General features: G+C 38.3%; 1 protein-coding gene across 1 annotated transcript in view; it reads right to left on the bottom strand.

Moving 5' to 3' along the window:
- Window positions 1-17048, bottom strand: part of rbm45 (RNA binding motif protein 45) — a 30695-nt gene that overhangs the window by 696 nt on the left and 12951 nt on the right. The window contains exons 2-9 of the mRNA XM_080198911.1: window positions 15708-15830; window positions 12611-12737; window positions 11906-12043; window positions 11207-11422; window positions 9344-9479; window positions 9133-9229; window positions 3180-3340; window positions 1945-2163 (exon numbers count right to left, since the gene is read on the bottom strand). Of these exons, the coding sequence (XP_080055037.1) occupies window positions 1971-2163; window positions 3180-3340; window positions 9133-9229; window positions 9344-9479; window positions 11207-11422; window positions 11906-12043; window positions 12611-12737; window positions 15708-15830 (1191 nt within the window). The 3' untranslated portion in view covers window positions 1945-1970. The remainder of the gene's footprint in view (window positions 1-1944; window positions 2164-3179; window positions 3341-9132; window positions 9230-9343; window positions 9480-11206; window positions 11423-11905; window positions 12044-12610; window positions 12738-15707; window positions 15831-17048) is intronic.

Here is a 17048-nt window from a genome sequence, read left to right on the forward strand (position 1 = left end):
ACGATAAAGTTTATTTTATGTTCTTATATAATTGAGTTGGGGGGGGCGAAAATCAAAAAATTTGGAGCACTGCAAAATGTAAAAAATAGGCCCAAGAAATGGAATTAATCCAACAAACCTGTGATAGTCTTAGATGTAGGAAAAATATAAGCATTTGTTTAAGCTTTATATTTTAAACAAAGTTGATCAGGCAGCTAGAATGCCCATTGAACTTATGCAAATCTTATGTGAATCGTAGACGAAAAATATAGCACAACTCTCCTTAAAAGTAACCGGTGAAATCAAAAATTGCATTTAATAAAATCAAGTGATTTTTTTTTGAAGAACTAGCATTGAGAATGATGGTCAACAAATTGTCAATTGATTCATAAACATCCTTCAATATTGAAGAATCTCAATGCTATTAATGTTTAATAGTAGCACTCTAAGTTTGATATGTAGAAATCATGGTAAACTTTACAGCTTCCAGTTTAAAATGCTACACCAAGGCAGAAAAATCTCAGTAGGCTGTGGTCAGGTTGTCAAAGATACAAAATAAACCTAAGATTGCCTAGAGTGCAGTGAAGGTATACCAAAAATTGTTATTCAGCATAATATTTTACATATTTCAATTTGTTAAAAAATTAATTATGGAAGTGTAATGTGCACTTGTACCCTTAATCTCAAGTGAAGAATTTTGCTGACAGGGCATTTATTTTGTCACAGTGGAGAGAGAAACTCTTAAATCATTAAAAACAATAAATCAAATTCATGGACAAGGTAGATATTGAGCAATTTCTTTACAATTTAAATGAAGTTCTGCGACACAGGATCAGATAGATACTGGCAAACAAACTTTCTTTTTGCATCCAATTACAGCAACGAGAACCTTCAAGATTAGATAAGTATAAAGTGGAAACCTTGAAAACAATTTTGGGTTATGTAACAAGGCCAATTTCAGAAGCACATCCCTAGCATTATGAGTATTAGTTGATTCCTGGCTGCCCTATACTCAAGTTAATCAAAAAACAAATCTGGTATGTTTTAGCATCAAACTGGAAGGTTGTTTTATGCTACGCTCAAAAGTCTGTCCACATACAAAATAAAAATGCCTGGGCCAGTTTCACTTAAGACATGATAATCTTGAGTGTGACTTTCTCTAGTTTAACTTGCCTGGGCTGAATGTCAACCTAGATATAACAGGTACTCGAAAACAAATATTGTTCATGATTTATTTAAATAATGAAGAGACTAATAGAAGACTTCATCATTTATGCACGTTTACTTGCAACTGAGGCTAAGGTAGAAGCATTGCTAAATGCAGAATTCCAAAAGTTGCTTTCCAAGGTGCACCACGCTACACTAGCTTTATGGGAACAATATTGGGTCGATTAGCTATCCAGCGTGTGTATAAACTTGTGATACTTGTTTGTAAGATTTAAACTAAACTCATCACAAGAAGTTAATTGACCATTTTAATCTAAGTACCCTTTTTATCTCAATAATTTTTATTGTTCATCACTGTCTTTAACACTGAAAATTAATCATAAATGAGGAGTCTTTGTCCTTCAAATGTTAATTGTTGAAGTTTTTAAAGTGTGAAAACTCAGATCTTACTATTCTTTTCTCATTCACCCTCTCAATTCTTTATTTGACAATTAAACCACCCATTCTAATTTACACTTCCTTCTCAGTTCATGTGCTGTTAAATAATCAGATTAAAGGATTATGAATTTAAGGTGATGCACAGTTGCTGACCCTGGATACCTACATCGCTCATGACTGACTGTGTGCTGGCCCCATCATCAGCTCATGCATTCAGCAACTTGCCATACAAAAATTAAAAAACTCAACATGCATGGGCAAACTTAATTAACAGTAAGTGGTGTTAGATGATCTGTCACAGTAAATTATGGCCCATTGTATCAGTCAGTCCTGTAAATCAAGATTTTAAAAAAAGCTTACCGTTGCACAATCTTTTCTGGAACATCTCAGTGTGTTCGCTGGCGTTTGTGTGACTCTTCTCTTGGAGGATCAGCCAACATTACTTTGAGCTTGATACCATTAACAACTTTTCCATGCAAGGTATCCATGGCGTTAGTGGCACTGTGCCTTTCAGCATATTTAACATAGCCAATGTTACGTCCTGGCACCAAATATACTTCAATCAGGTTCCCAAAACGACTAGGAAAAACCAAAATGCATATGAAAGAATAAACCTAGAAGTTAGGAAAAACAAATCATGTGCAAATATAGCATACAATAGTTCACCGCCAGAGTCATTTCATGCATTACTTTCAAACGTTACGAAATTCAAACAAAATTTTTAGAGCAAGAGGCACTTCATGTGAGAACAGGAAAAATCACTAAACTAAAAAGAGTGAAGCTCCTTACAGATTAACTTAGACATCAGCAAAAGCACGGTGACAAATAAATAGAGAATACACATTGGTCTGGTTAACTGGTTAATGAAGGGTTAAAACCGTAGACGAAAACATCTCTCCACAAACTTACTCCTGTGGCTGCTGCTCCTTATCAATTCCTATTCTTCCTCACTTTAACCTCACTATACTTTCCAACTCTGTCTTAAAATCCTTGGCATATATTTGGCCTTCTGGATCGGTGCTTCACAATGCCAACCCTTTTTGTGAATAACTGTTTTGCTGGATTCATTTTTAAACTGATACGTCCTCATGCGGTTGATTCCTCCAGGGAAAGGAAGAGCCAAGCCCTAACAAGCCCTTCAATTGTGGCCAACTCATTTCCATTCAAAACATCACTAACAACTTTTTCCCAGGCCAGAATAGTGCTCTTAAAATTGAGAATTAGATGCAATATTCCAGATCATATTTTGCCAGTACTCAAAACCTGCACCAGTTTTAAATGCTAGATGTTCCTAAAGCCCCAAACCATTTTGTTCATCTGCTCCAAAGCATTTCTAAATTAGATCACATTTGATACTTCTGCCCTCTCACACTTACATTAAAATGCATCAACCATCATTCTACCCACTCGCTTAATATATTATTTTTTTCAATTTTCTGGTCTCCTTCACAATTCACTACATTTCCAATCTTAGTACCATTTGCAAAACTAAATGGGGCAAGATCCCTGAACTTTCATCTTTTCAGGCCAACAGCAATAAAAAAAACATTCACAGCAATGGTAAGGTTCTTCAAAACATTAGAACAGCTCCTTACCAAAACAGGTCCTCCAGTATATCAAGGGGCAAAACTGTTGGATTGAAGACCACAAAGAGTCTCTCTCTAACAGTACTATCAGTAGTAGCAAAGTTTTGAGGTGCAGGTATTGAAAAGTCAACCTGCAACCGAGACATCTGTGGATTACTGCTTCCAAATCCCTGCAAAAAAATTTAGTCAGGTTATATTTGAAAAACTGCCTTACAGAGAATTATGCAATTAAGTGAATCCATACTTAATCTGCAGTATATATTGTACCAATAACATCTAAACATTTGTGTTCAGAAATTTCTACATACCAAAAATTTTACAAAATAAAAAAAATTTTTGTAAATCTAGTGAATTGTGAAGAACGGAGAGCTGAGAAAGGACATAACTGTGTGGGTAACAGAGTGACAGATGCAGCTTAATGTAACAATGAGAAGCAAAAATATGAAATGTGAAATGCTTGTGGAGCAGATGAAAGAGATTTTGGGCTTTATATACAGATACTAAAAGCAGGATCACACTTTGAATATAACTTATAAAGTATTTACATTTTTAAAAGATAGTCACATATCCACCAGAAAAGCAATGCACCATTATTCACTTGTATTAATGTCAACTATAAAGTTGAGGAGTTGAGTTACGGAGTTAAGGAGGAACTTCTTCACTCAAAGGGGGGTGAATCTCTGGAATTCTCTGCCTGTTGAAGTGGTGGAGGCTGCCTCGCTAAATGTATTTAAGACGCGGGTTGATAGGTTTTTGATAGGCAAGGGGATTAAGGGTTATGGGGAGAGGGCGGGAAAGTGGAACTGAGCCACGACAGATCAGCCACGATCTTACTGAATGGCGGGGCAGGCTCGAAGGGCTAGATGGCCTACTCCTGCTCCTATTTCTTATGTTCTTATTTAACAGTTATAGGGGAAGATTCTCCCAGCCCCCATAATGGGACAGGAGACTCAAGCAGAGCCCATTTAGTGGGTTTCCCGCCACACCATGATCTTTGAGAATCTCCGGCCACTGTATTTCTGGCGCCATTAGCTCTGTACCAGAAATCAGCACAGAGCTGATTAAATTATGCAAATGCTGATTTCAGTGTAATTTCCTTTACATTGGCAGGCCTGGGACTGAAGTCATCAGGCCTGCTAGAATCTCCCTCACCCCCGCCACGAGTGTTTCACGACAGTGAGGTTTCGAATTGTCCTGTGCGCATTGTCAGCTTGGTAGTATAGCCTAGTCCCTGGCACTGCCCAAAGGGCAAAATGGCAATGCCCACAGGTACCATGGCATCACCCACTGGGCGTCAGGGAGGTTCCAGGAGGCCAGTGTTCGGACGGATGCGGGGTAGTGAGACTGGCCAGCCATCGTGAGGCCGGCAGTCGGGGTTACTGTGCACGCACCATTTCGATGCTGACAGATCAGTGCACGTGCAGTGGCCTGCTCAGCACTATTCTCCCGGCCTCTCCAGTGGGAATAGGCCGCAGTCTCTGATTTTTCACGACATTCACGCCAGGGCTCTATGTGATACACAGTGTGTGGGAAATTCACTTGGAAAATCCCATTGAACAAACCAGCAGGATTGACTCCAGTTTTTACACAAATTCGACACTTGGGAGAATCCCATCCAGTGTTTCAAGTGCTCAGTTTACTTCAGGTAGAAACAGGTGTTCAGTCTATTAATTTACATCTGCGTAATCAGCACAATGCTAAAATCAACCAAGAATGTTTGGTTTAATTAATTATGGTAGCTACTGCAAGCACATAACAGTAACTCTCAAGTCACAGTAGAAAACTCTGCCACTGTGAAGTTAAAAATTGACTTCCAGCAGGCCACTTTTAGGTTTGTATTTTAGCCACATAAGTCAGAAGTAGTTCATGCTCTTAAATAATCGTGTTGCTAATTTATCATTTTTCCTAATTATCCTAAAATCAATATAAATCAGCATTAAAAAGCACATTTTGTATATTCTTATCATAAAGGCATGATGTGTTTGACTAACTTTGCAAATTGATCAATTTCTTTGAAGAAATAACAGATGGGGTGGAAGTAGTAGTAGGATGGATTATGGCAGTGTGGCTAATGTGCATGTGATCGTAAGGTGTTTGAAGTACCACCACAATAGGCATGTTGACAAAACTGAAGCATGTGGAATTAAATGGACTGCATGGAGTGGATACAAAATTGTCTAAGAATGAGAGAATAATGGTAAATGGTTTTGCCTTTCAGACTACAGGAGACTGTGAAGTGATGGCCCCTATGGATCATTATTGAATCACTATTCCTTTTGATCCATATTACCTGTTGACCTGGACTTGGATACACAGGACATAATTTGAAAGTTGCGAAGACATGAAACTCAAAGGTAGTGAAAAGAAGATCGACAGACTTCATGAGATTGTAGACAGATCAGGAAAAAAGACATATGACAGCTGGAATTTCTCTTCAGAGAAGTGTGAAGAGATTTATTTCGCTTTGTCTCATTCTTTCTACCAATATAAACCAAGTATACTATTTTAAAGGGAGATAGAAGAACAGGGAGACCTAGCGGTGTATATACACAAACCTTGAGGAGATGGTGAAAATGGCACTATTCTCTGATTCTTAGTTTTATAAAGACACAGAATAGAAAATAAGGTCATTCTAAAGCTTTTGAACAACATACACTTATATAGCTCATTTAATGTTGCAGAATAGTGCACGGCATTAAACAAAAGTGATAACATTAGAAACATTTTTGACACCAAGCAATGAGAAAAATCAGGAAAGATGACCAAAAGCTTGATTTAAGACGCAAGTTTTAAGCAGCATTCTAAAAGAGAAACAAGCTGAAGAGACAGATGGATGTGGGAAATGTCCTAGAGCATAGGACCATGGCAGCTGTAAACACAGTTGCAACAGTGGAAAGATTAAAATTAGGACACATGCAGAAATCTTGAAGGCCTGTAACACCAAAGGAACCTACAGAGAGGGAGGGGGGAGGCCACAGAGGAATTTGAGAATAAAGATGAAAGGTCAAGGGCCTGAAGTATTAGGAAGAACTGGTAGCCATAATGGTGGCTTCAGATGTACGGCCCCTCCAAAATGAACTGGGGAAAAATAGCAGCCTATCACCAGAAAGACACTGAAGAGATCTGGGAATACAACAAATGGTTTAGGGCTGTGTGGACAGAATATTTGGGAACACACAATGGTGGACCCGAAGAAAAAGGTGCCAGTACTTTTGCACCTATGAAAGCTGCATTTGTCGCCAGCCTAAAGCCAGGTGAAGATGGTAAAGCTACACTTGCCAGAATGGAACAAAAATCGGACGTTGTGGAACAGTGTAACCAAATAGATTGGGACATGGGAGCTAAAATCCACACCCTGCAAGCAGGGGAGAAACACAAGGGTCCAGAAGGGCCCCACAAAAGGTGGTTTCTGGGAAAATGCCACTATTGCGGGAAAAAAAAATCACTGGGCAAAAGCACATGGCACCGAGCAATGGGCTAATGAACTTCAGGGACACCATTCATCTCAGCTTCGGTCTGAAGAAGAACACTTGGCGAAGTTTAAGCAGCTCACCACAGAGCACCAAGGCTAGCCACAGCAAAAAACTAAAAGAGCCCATCCTTGTCCTCACAGACCCCCTTTTTGTGCTAGTGGGACGGGGGGATATATGTAACGATGAAGGTGGGTGATCAAGACATAGACTGTCTCCTGGACACCGGAGCAGAATTAACCCATTTACCACTGAAGTACAAAAGACATTTCTCCACGGTCAACCGGTGCTTAACAGCAACAGGGCAAGCGGAAGTAAAGTACAACTCCAGCAGACTAAAACCACTAGAATTCACCTCGGTCCTCATGAAGTGACAACTCGAATTTGGGTAGGACCAGTACACCAGGCCTTACTTGGAATGGATGTCTTGATGCAGCTAAACTTTTCTTTGGATTTTAAAGAGGGTAAAATAACATGGTCTATCAATCATTTGAGAAAGGTAGATTAAGCAAACCAAACAATATGGGCCTGAGATAAGAATGATTGCGGCTTACTCCAGATGGAGCCAACCTCATTTACCTGAAAACCACCACCCTGTACCAGACAGTACTCTATCAGCCCAACATTTATCACTAGCATCCTACCAGTTATTCAACAAGACTGCATCAAATAGGATTACTGTGGGGCTGGATGGTGAGTAACAGATGGGCTTCCTGACCATGTTCCACTGTCCAAGGAATTTTACGGATGGTGGGACCAGAGGGCAGCACAGTAGCACAGTGGTTAACACTGCTGTTTCACAATGCCAAGGACCTGGGTTCAATTCCTGACATGGATCACTGTCTGTGTGGAGTTTGCACGTTCTTCCCCATGTCTGCATGGATTTCCTCCAGGTGCGCTGGTTTCCTCCCATATTCTGAAAGACATGCTGGTTAGGTACATTGATTCAAACTGTGGCGACTAGGGGAATTTCAGTAACTTAATTGCAGCGTTAATGTTAAGCCTTACTTGTGACTAATAGATAAACTTTACTTTAAAACTTTGGACAGACATCTGGTAAAAGGGGCAGGAGATAAATTTATATAAGCAACCTGGCTTTCAGTTGTAGCATACACCCTTTTTCTGTTTCATCTTAGTCTGTCTTATCCCACTCATGGAATTGCATTTCCACTGTATCCAAAACATCACTTTTTTAAAGGCAGCTCATTGTTCTACTGCAATTCTGCTTGCCAACCTTTGATTTCAATTTATCTGGGAGAAATCTAGCCTCAAGTCACTGGGGAGATGGCGGCATAATAGTATTGTCACTGGACCAGAAGCCCAGGCCAATCTCAGCTGAACACACACGTGGTGAGGATTGGGATAAATTTCTGAATACAGATCTATGGTATTTTCATTGTAGAACAAAGGATTTAAAATAATTTATTCCAGTTTAACAAATTTGCGGCACCAGTATAATCTTCTGCACCATGCATAAAATATTTTTTAGTTTTAAGAAAATGTACACTTTAAAGCAGTCACATCCAACATGAATTATTGATTATTCACCTGTAGGGTCAAGATGATATTGTCATAGAATCACAGAACCCCTAAAGAGCAGGTGGTGGTCATTTGGCCCTTGAAGCCTGCACTGACAACAATCGCTCCCAAGCCCTATCTCCGTATTCCCATTTATTTACCCTACTAGTCTTCCTGACTAGGGGGTAATTTAGCATGGCCAATCAACTTAACCCGCACATCTTTGGAGTGTGGGAAGAAACAGGAGCACCCAGAGGAAACCCACACAGATACGAAGAATGTACAAACAGGCAGACACTGACCCAAGGCTGGAACTGAACGCAGGTCATGGCACTGAGGCAGCAGTGCTAATCACTGTACCACGATGCTGCCCATGTTTTAGCTACATACATTAATTTTAGCAGGTAAAAACCTTCCATGAACTCTCTCGATGCAGCAGATATACTTCACATCTCCTGCAACCAAAGGAGGACTGAAATTTCACATTTTGTCATTTTATCCTTGTGCCAGAGCAAACATACAAGTACACAGATTATCTCTGGGTTTTTTTCCTCATTTTCTGATCACCAATGAAATGCTATTTGTCATGTCTGAATTTCTAATCAGCTACTTTGTTGGTGGCTAACATCAGAAAACAGTTACATCAAATATCATGCTAAGTGATTACAAAATAAAGCTTCAAAGACAAGAGCATAGATTATACTTTTACATAAGCAGGTATTCGATACTGAGCCCTTCTGCTGTTCAGTTATTTTTTGTGACAAATTATTAATAAACAATTACAACAGTTTTTGGTAAACTGATTTTTCTTGCTAGTAAGTGCAGGTACAGTGGGAGTGTCACAGACTACGTATATAGATTATTTGACCAGCAGTGTTTACAACCAAAGAGATGTGCCAGTAAATTAAATGTAAAACAGTTCCTTAAAATTCAAAAAGAACTACCTTTATAAGCAGCTAACATTTCATACTCACAGGTGAAGCTGGAATGATCTGCTGGCCAACAGGACTGTTGCAGGCCAGTGACATCATCTGAGCCGCCACAAGTTGTAAAGCCATCATTCCAACTGGGCTAAAATAGAATAAGAAAACAACAATTAAAATAGTCTTTCCACAAAATAGTCTTTCAGACAAAAGCAAAAAAGCATTCTGGTTAATTTTCTACAGCGGTCTGAAATATACCTACTTTGATCGTCTGTCACTGGCATCATCGTCAATATAATTAACTCCTATTCGATTACCAGGTGGATACTCAAATCCATGCAGCTTTTCTTTGGCATATACTGCTGATGCCACATTGTTGTACCGAACAAGAGCATATCCTAAAAGAAAATTGCTTCCTTGTTTATATAGAGATTCTCTCACCTTTTAAGAGTTACAACATTTTTATACACACAACAGTCCAATGGGATGTTATTTTCTTCAAACTACAATTTTGTTACTTAGAAGATCTCAAAGAATCCTCAAGCCATTAGAGCAACCTTCACAGGTAAGACCTTAAATTTTACGTGAAATTTATTTCAAGGAATTTTCTGTAGAATTGTAGTTCCAATAGCAATTCAATTTTAATATGAAATAGAAAATCTCTGATATTACGAAATATATTCTGCTACATCAATGTTTTTATTTTGGTACATACGGTCAAAGAACTGTGCCATCTATGGGTAAACCAGGTTTTCAATTTTATGCTCATCATGAAATAAGACATTTGTTGTGTAACATTTGCTATCAAATGCAAACAAATAATAACTATTGTAAGTTACATAATTGGAACCCAATTCCGAACAAAGGACCAATTACAGTAGGAACATAATTAAATATTTTCAGACATGCATTCAAATTTCTTACTGCTGGAATGTAGACAATACATGACATTTTAAATCATTTAATTGCATTAGTTTTTAATATTTGAACCAGCTTAGTTGTTTTAGGACTGTTACAAATAATCTAGTTGAGCTATCTTAGATTAGAGCTTTAAAGAGAGGTCTCCAAAATTCAATATGAAATTATTCAATAGTTCACCAGTTCCTTCGTTTTCCTGCATACAAACTGTAGTTGATGACAATTTAAAAAAGATCCAAATATTTTCCATGAACTTCTTGAATTCAAATGAGGGAAAGATAATAATTCTCCCTGACTTCATGACTATAATTCGACCAGATTTATTAATCTCTTTTCTGATTTGTACTGACCAGTTGTGCATTCTTATCTATCGCTAGTCAAAGTTCCAGTATTGGAACATTTTGTTTTAAGTTTCAAGGAAACTATTACTTTATAACAACAAAGAGCAAACATTCATGGCTTCATCTTTTGCCAAAATCCTCAAATACACATTTGTCAGCTCAATGCTGTGCAAGTCAAAATACCATTGATCATTAATGTTGCCCATCTAAGTTCCAACTATTTATCGGAACAAAAGTATCATTTTCTATAGGAATTGTCCACATGCCTAATTCAGCAACAAGTTTTAGACAAGGATCTTAATATAAAACAAAATATACAAGTAGCTTTGCTTCCTTACATCAAAACATTCCCATTAAAATATCTTATACAATATACCCATATCCATTCATATAATTCATAGGGGTGCATAAATAAATATTTACTCAAGCACTATGATCTAAATATAACATTTCTGCTGACATGTTGATATAGATAAGATTACATATCTTTTATAGTATAAGAGATGCGGTTACAATCCAGTACAATCTTCAAATAAATTGTTCATGATTCTGTTGATGAATATGCAGCAGTCTATGTGGATTTATCCATGAATCAATGTTCCTGATCTTATCCAAGGCACCAGAAAGATGTGCAATAAAGGTTAGTCCCTTTCTCTTCTGTCTTCCAGAAGAGAGAAATAGGAATGCAATACCGCAGTGGCCAAGGACCATGGGCAATTAGGCAATTCAAAATGCCTGGGAATAATCCTAAGAATGCCTACATGTATGGGGGAATGAATGGAATGAGCAAAGACAATTCATAAACATAATAGTCAAACAACTATTTTATACACAGTTTACACTTATACAAGTTTAACAGTACTTACCTTTGCCATAACCCATATAGGGATCTCTCTGAATTTCACAATATTCCAGACCTGGGATAATATCAAAGAGACTATAAACTTGTTCATGAGTAAGTACTCCTCTAGTGGACACTGAAAGACATGTGGATATATTTTCTGCACTTCTCATTTCATTTCTAACTTCAGCTCTCATTTCAGCACCTCTCATTTCACTTGTTCCGAAGTTGGTAAATTCACCTGCATGAATGGATAATCAGAAATAAGGACAAAATAAATGTGAATAAATACCTCAACCCCACTACTAACTAGGATAAAACACAGTTAAGCACAAGGGTGATGCTGCATTTTACAATTACATAAAAACTATAAGTGATATGAAATGCTGAAATACATTTTGAACACAGTTATCACAGAAGAGAACTGAAATTTTAATTGGAGTGGGACAGATCACTTCCTAGAGTGATTTAAAAAAGTGGACATCATAATCAATAAATTACAAACTTTAAGCATGTGTTCTGTACTTTGTTTGTTCAATTATTCTTATAAATCCAGAGCAGCACGACTGTGTGGAGGATCCATTTTAAAAAAAAGTTTACTTATAATGCATGACAGGTTTTATGGCAGTCACGTCAGCTTCATTAATGTAATTTTATACATGTTTGATATTAACAAAAGCTAGGCATTAATCACCCAACTTTACCCATAATTATATATACTTACCAAAAGGAAACATGTTTTGACCTCTTGGAGCATCAAACCCTGACCCATAAGACAGTGGTTCTTGCCTGGCCCCACTTATATAATCATTCTCAGAGTATGTAGGTTTGTTTCTTGGCTCAGCAAGAATTGCCTTAAAAGCTGCGGAAAAATGGGGAAACACATTAAGCACGAGACAAGCATAAACTCAACTTGGTTGAGTTCATTTTCTAATTACATGTGAATAAAAAAAGACTTCTCATTTGTCTCTGTCTTACATCACAGCATTGATTTTTTTTTGCATCCAGCTTTCTTCAGTATTTTACAATCAATGCAAGGAATTCTTCAGCATCAGAAGGCACAGATGGTAGTGAAATTGCAATTACATAGTTTAAACAATTAATCACTTACACCCAAAGTGGCAAAAAGTAACTTCCTGCACATCCCAGCCTCATTGGGATATTGTGGTTTGAGCTCAAATGTCACAGCCACCACATTAAAAGAAAATTGTAGTCAATGGCCAAACTTTAGTAATAGCGCGGATTGCTTTTAACTAAAGCTCATTTATCATGCCAATAAATGAACATTCAATAAAACTTGGATTTAAGATCTATCAGTTTTACAGTTATTATATTGTCAGTTTATATGAATGTTAAACGATTTTAGTCTACCTCACTCCTGGTACTGAGATCTATTTTCGATTACTTAAATTTTGCAAACAAGTCTTACAACGTTCGCAGTTTTCAATGGCCTGGGCAGCCTGAGACGGTTTCAGAAATCTCACATAGCCAAAGCCTTTGCTCTCCCCGGTACTCTTGTTCTTGATGACACTGCAGTATTCAATATCCCCAAATTCCTGTACAATAGAAACTGAAGCTAGAGTTCAATCTTTTACTATACAAATTCAAGTCAGCCATAAACTGTCAAGTGTACAGTAGAGGTATTTGAGGCAAACTAAACAAGCTTGAAGGATATTGTATAATATCCTAAAAAGTTAATATTACTGAGAAACAAAAACAATCTTTTAAAAATATCATACTGTTTATGTTCCAAGTTTATAATTAAAGCTTTTCACCGATAATCTCTTCCTGTTAGTTGCCAAGTCTATCACTGTTAAGTGACAAGACAGTGGCTGGGATTTCTTCAGCATGGGACAAGTCCCAACAATGGGACCATATACAGGTCACAGGCTCATGCAGTGCATTGGGATTGCCATGGCAATCTTTCTAGCAGTGGAGAATTAAGGAGGACACCACCACAGATCCACAGTTCAAGTAAGGGAGGTCAGCCAGTCCATCACACTGTGAGCTCAGAGGGCCAGCAGCTCTGTGACACTGGCGGCACCAAACATGATGCCCCTTGGTGAGGCTGCAAGGATGAGGGGGTCTAATGCGACAAAGAGGAAGTGAAACATTTGTCAGGGCAAGACAAAGGCCCCTGTGAAGAGGGATAATGCCTCAAGTAAAAGTGTCAGTGCCACTGGTATGGTTCTATTTGCTCCATAGAACTCCTGAAAACAAAGATTATCTCCTCACCCCACTCATTGGTTTTGAGGGGAGGCTCCACGTAATTTGCAGCCTCTCTATCTTACAATGGTCTGTTCCATCATTAATAAATTGTCAGCAGCCTGGAAAAATGGTTGATCCTTTAATTGTTTCAACTGGTCACTTGATGAGCGGCCAAACTGTAGCCAGTCCTGCCACTGAGAAACAGGCCCAGCAACAAGATTATGCTGGGATTAAAAGGAACTGAGCATTTTACCAGAAAATCTCTATCTCCTAGCCAGCCAATGTATTTGCATCAACATCACATGTTACAAGAGTCAGTTGACTAAGGCACAGCATTTTTCTGAGGTAGTTAAGAACTACAGAAGATATACTTAAGAATGCAAGAAAGAAGATGGAGTAGAAGAACATTTGCCCGTGTGAACCTCCTCTTCACTCAACAGGGACTTAGTTAATCTGCTCCCTCACCTTCCTGCAGTATCCCCATATCCCTTTTATCCAAAAATTTATTGACCTCTGTCTTGAATACTCAGGAATCATAATGCAATCCCTTTGTCTTAATATTTGAAATTTATTATTCGCTTTACACCCAGTAGTGGAATCAAGTATTCACAAGGTAGGTATTGGAGATAAGATACAGTCATTGGATCAGTGCAAAACGTCATGGTAAGGAAGGTCGCCCAACAAGCACCAACCATTCACAGCAATCCGACAATACCAATTTTCCCAAAAAGAGTTCACAATACTCTTAAAGAACTGTAATTTGTCATCTTTCCTGCTTCAAAATTAGAATGTTATTTAAGTGTATTTATTAGTGTCACAAGTAGGCTTACATTATTACTGCAGTGAAGTTACAGTGAAAATCCCCTAATCACTACACTCCGGCACCTGTTAGGGTACAGTGAGGTAGAATTTAGCATGGTCAGTTCACCTAACTAGCGTGCCCTTCTGACTGTGGGAGGAAACCAGAGCACCCAGAGGAAACCCACACAGACACAGGGAGAAGGTGCAGACTTTGCAAAGACAATGGCCCAAGCCGGGAATCAAGATATTTAATGAAATTCAAAAAATCTCCACTCATCACATTATATATATTACACATATATAAGAACGAAAAACAAAGAAAATTACAGCACAGGAACAGGCCCTTCGGCCTTCCAATTCTGCACAGGCCATGCTGCTCAACTTAACTAAAACCCTCTACCCTTCCGCGGACCATATCATTCTATTCCCATCCTATTCACGTATTTGTCAAGACATTAAAAGTCACTTCCACTACCTCTCCCTGCAACAAGTTCCAGGCACCCATCACCCTCTGTATAAAAGATTTGCCCAGTACATCTCCTTTAAACCTTGCCCCTCAGACCTTAAATCTGTGCCCCCTAGTAATTGACTCTTCCACCCTGGGAAAAAGCTTCTAACTGTCCACTCTGTCCATGCCTCTCAATCTTCTAGATTTCTATCAGGCTGCGCTTCAACCTCTGTGAAAACAAACAAAGTTTCTCCAACCTCTTCTCATATCTAATGCCTTCCATGCCAGGCAACATTCTGGTAAATCTTTTCTGTACCCTCTCCAAAGCCTCCACATCGTTCTGATAGTGTGACAACCATAATCGAACACTATATTCCAAGTGTGGCCTAACTAAGGTTCTATAAAGCTTCAACGTGACTTGCCAATTTTTAAACTCAATGCCCTGGCCAATGAAGGCAAGCATGCCATATGTTTCCTTGACTACCTTCTCCACCTGCATTGTCACTTTCAGTGACCTGTGTACTTGTACACCCAGATCCCTTTGCCTATCAATTCTCTTAAGGGTTCTGCCATTTACTGTTTCTTTCCTATCTGCATTACACCTTCCAAAATGCATTACCTCATATTTATCCATATCTGTCTGCATCTTTTAACATCTTTGTTAAACTTTAAATGAACATGTACGTAGTACCACGGTAAAAGTCTAATGCGTTGCAAACAGCCTGAGGTGACAGCTGAGATAGGAACCAGCCAAAACCTTAATCCTTCCTGTCTTTTTACTTCCTTCCATCCCTTCAAAGACTCCACATCTCTGGATTCTCCAAAGAAGTGCTCTTTTTTTCCATCCCATTACCTCCCTTTTCTGATCATCTACTCCCAATCTCTCACATCACAAAATGCCAAACTCAACCTATTCAAATATTCCAAACGTTTTTAAAACTTACACATTTTCACAAAATGTCTGTAAAAGCATGTGGCCTGCTAGATAATAGTTGAAATAGACAAACGGAATAGGATTCATGAGGAAATATTGGAGTTAAGAGTGCAGAAAATGAATGCATAGATGTACCTTGAAGTTTTCCCTCAGATCATCTTCAACATAGAATTTTGGAATCATGACAAAAATTCTAGTCAATTCTTCATCTTCAACATCACGGTGGCTGCCAGATCCTCTAGACTGTGCAATGAAGACCTTTTTTTTGAAAATGAGAAAAAATTTAGACAAAAAAAACTCAAATTGCTAGTGCAGCATATCTCACAGCAAGCACCATTTTACCTTGCACTGGAAATGCAAATTGACAATGGTGCAACAGCATCACTGGGCAGGCACCTCAAACATGTGGCACAATGGTCTATCCCCTAAACCACTGAAATTTAAGGATACAGAAAGACGGATTAGCAAGTAGGATCTTTCAGAGACAAATTATATAAAGAAAAAAGCTGCGACAGAGACAAGTGATCAATTTAGATATGCTGGCTTATTAGATAGTATACTTAACATTAAAGGGTTTAGCTTATCCATATTCCAAGTGCATCACTGATTACTTTAGGATAAATACGTAAATACATACTGTGGAGGGCTTCTTCAAGTAAGCCATTTAAAATGTTGACACTACAAAAGCCTCCTCTTGTACAGAGTAAACTTCTCAGCAAAGCTTCAAACAGCCATTTAATATGAAATTCTGATTACAGAAGTTAAATTATATTTTGGAAATTCTCACCAGATACGATTAAAATTATTCTGATAAAATTGGCTGTATACAGACTCACTAGGATCAGAAATCCAGCCCTTGTTATTTTACAGCTGTGGTTCCCATCTGAAAATAACAATTTTTATCAATATCCCCCCACCTGAAGAACACTTAGTGCTGTTTAGTACTAACAGTGCCTATATGAAATTCTAAGTAAACAATTAGATTGGATCTGCATGTCGAAACAATCAAACTAAGCTAAAAGCCATAGATAACATAGAAAATGCAACACCAGTAACACGTTGGGACTTTTTTTGTCACTAGTGTAAGACGCTTTTTGCAAATTGTGTAATTATCGTGGCAGTAATGATTGTTGCTGTAGTTCTATCAATCTCAAGAAAAATGACAATATTAATTTGCAGGCAGATAGTTAGAGAACAGGCTTCCACCTTGACCTCCCCCCCTTGCCTCCCCTTTTTAATCCAATTTTTTGTCCCAACATTCAACACCGCCCCCCCCCCACAAGAACCATACATATGTCACATGTTTTCAAGCTTAGTTTTCTTTGAATGTTGACACTTGTTCTTCTATCAACACATCCTGCCACATTACCTTCACACATTATCAGCACCTACTTTAGTCTTTAACACTCAGCTTGTCTTGTGCCCATGATAAGTTTGTCAAATATCTGAGTTTCCATCTATCCCAGCTCCAACTCC

This window comes from Carcharhinus amblyrhynchos, chromosome 11 (assembly GCF_965287045.1).
Source record: "Carcharhinus amblyrhynchos chromosome 11, sCarAmb.v2.hapA, whole genome shotgun sequence".
Classification (NCBI taxonomy): Eukaryota; Metazoa; Chordata; class Chondrichthyes; order Carcharhiniformes; family Carcharhinidae; genus Carcharhinus; species Carcharhinus amblyrhynchos.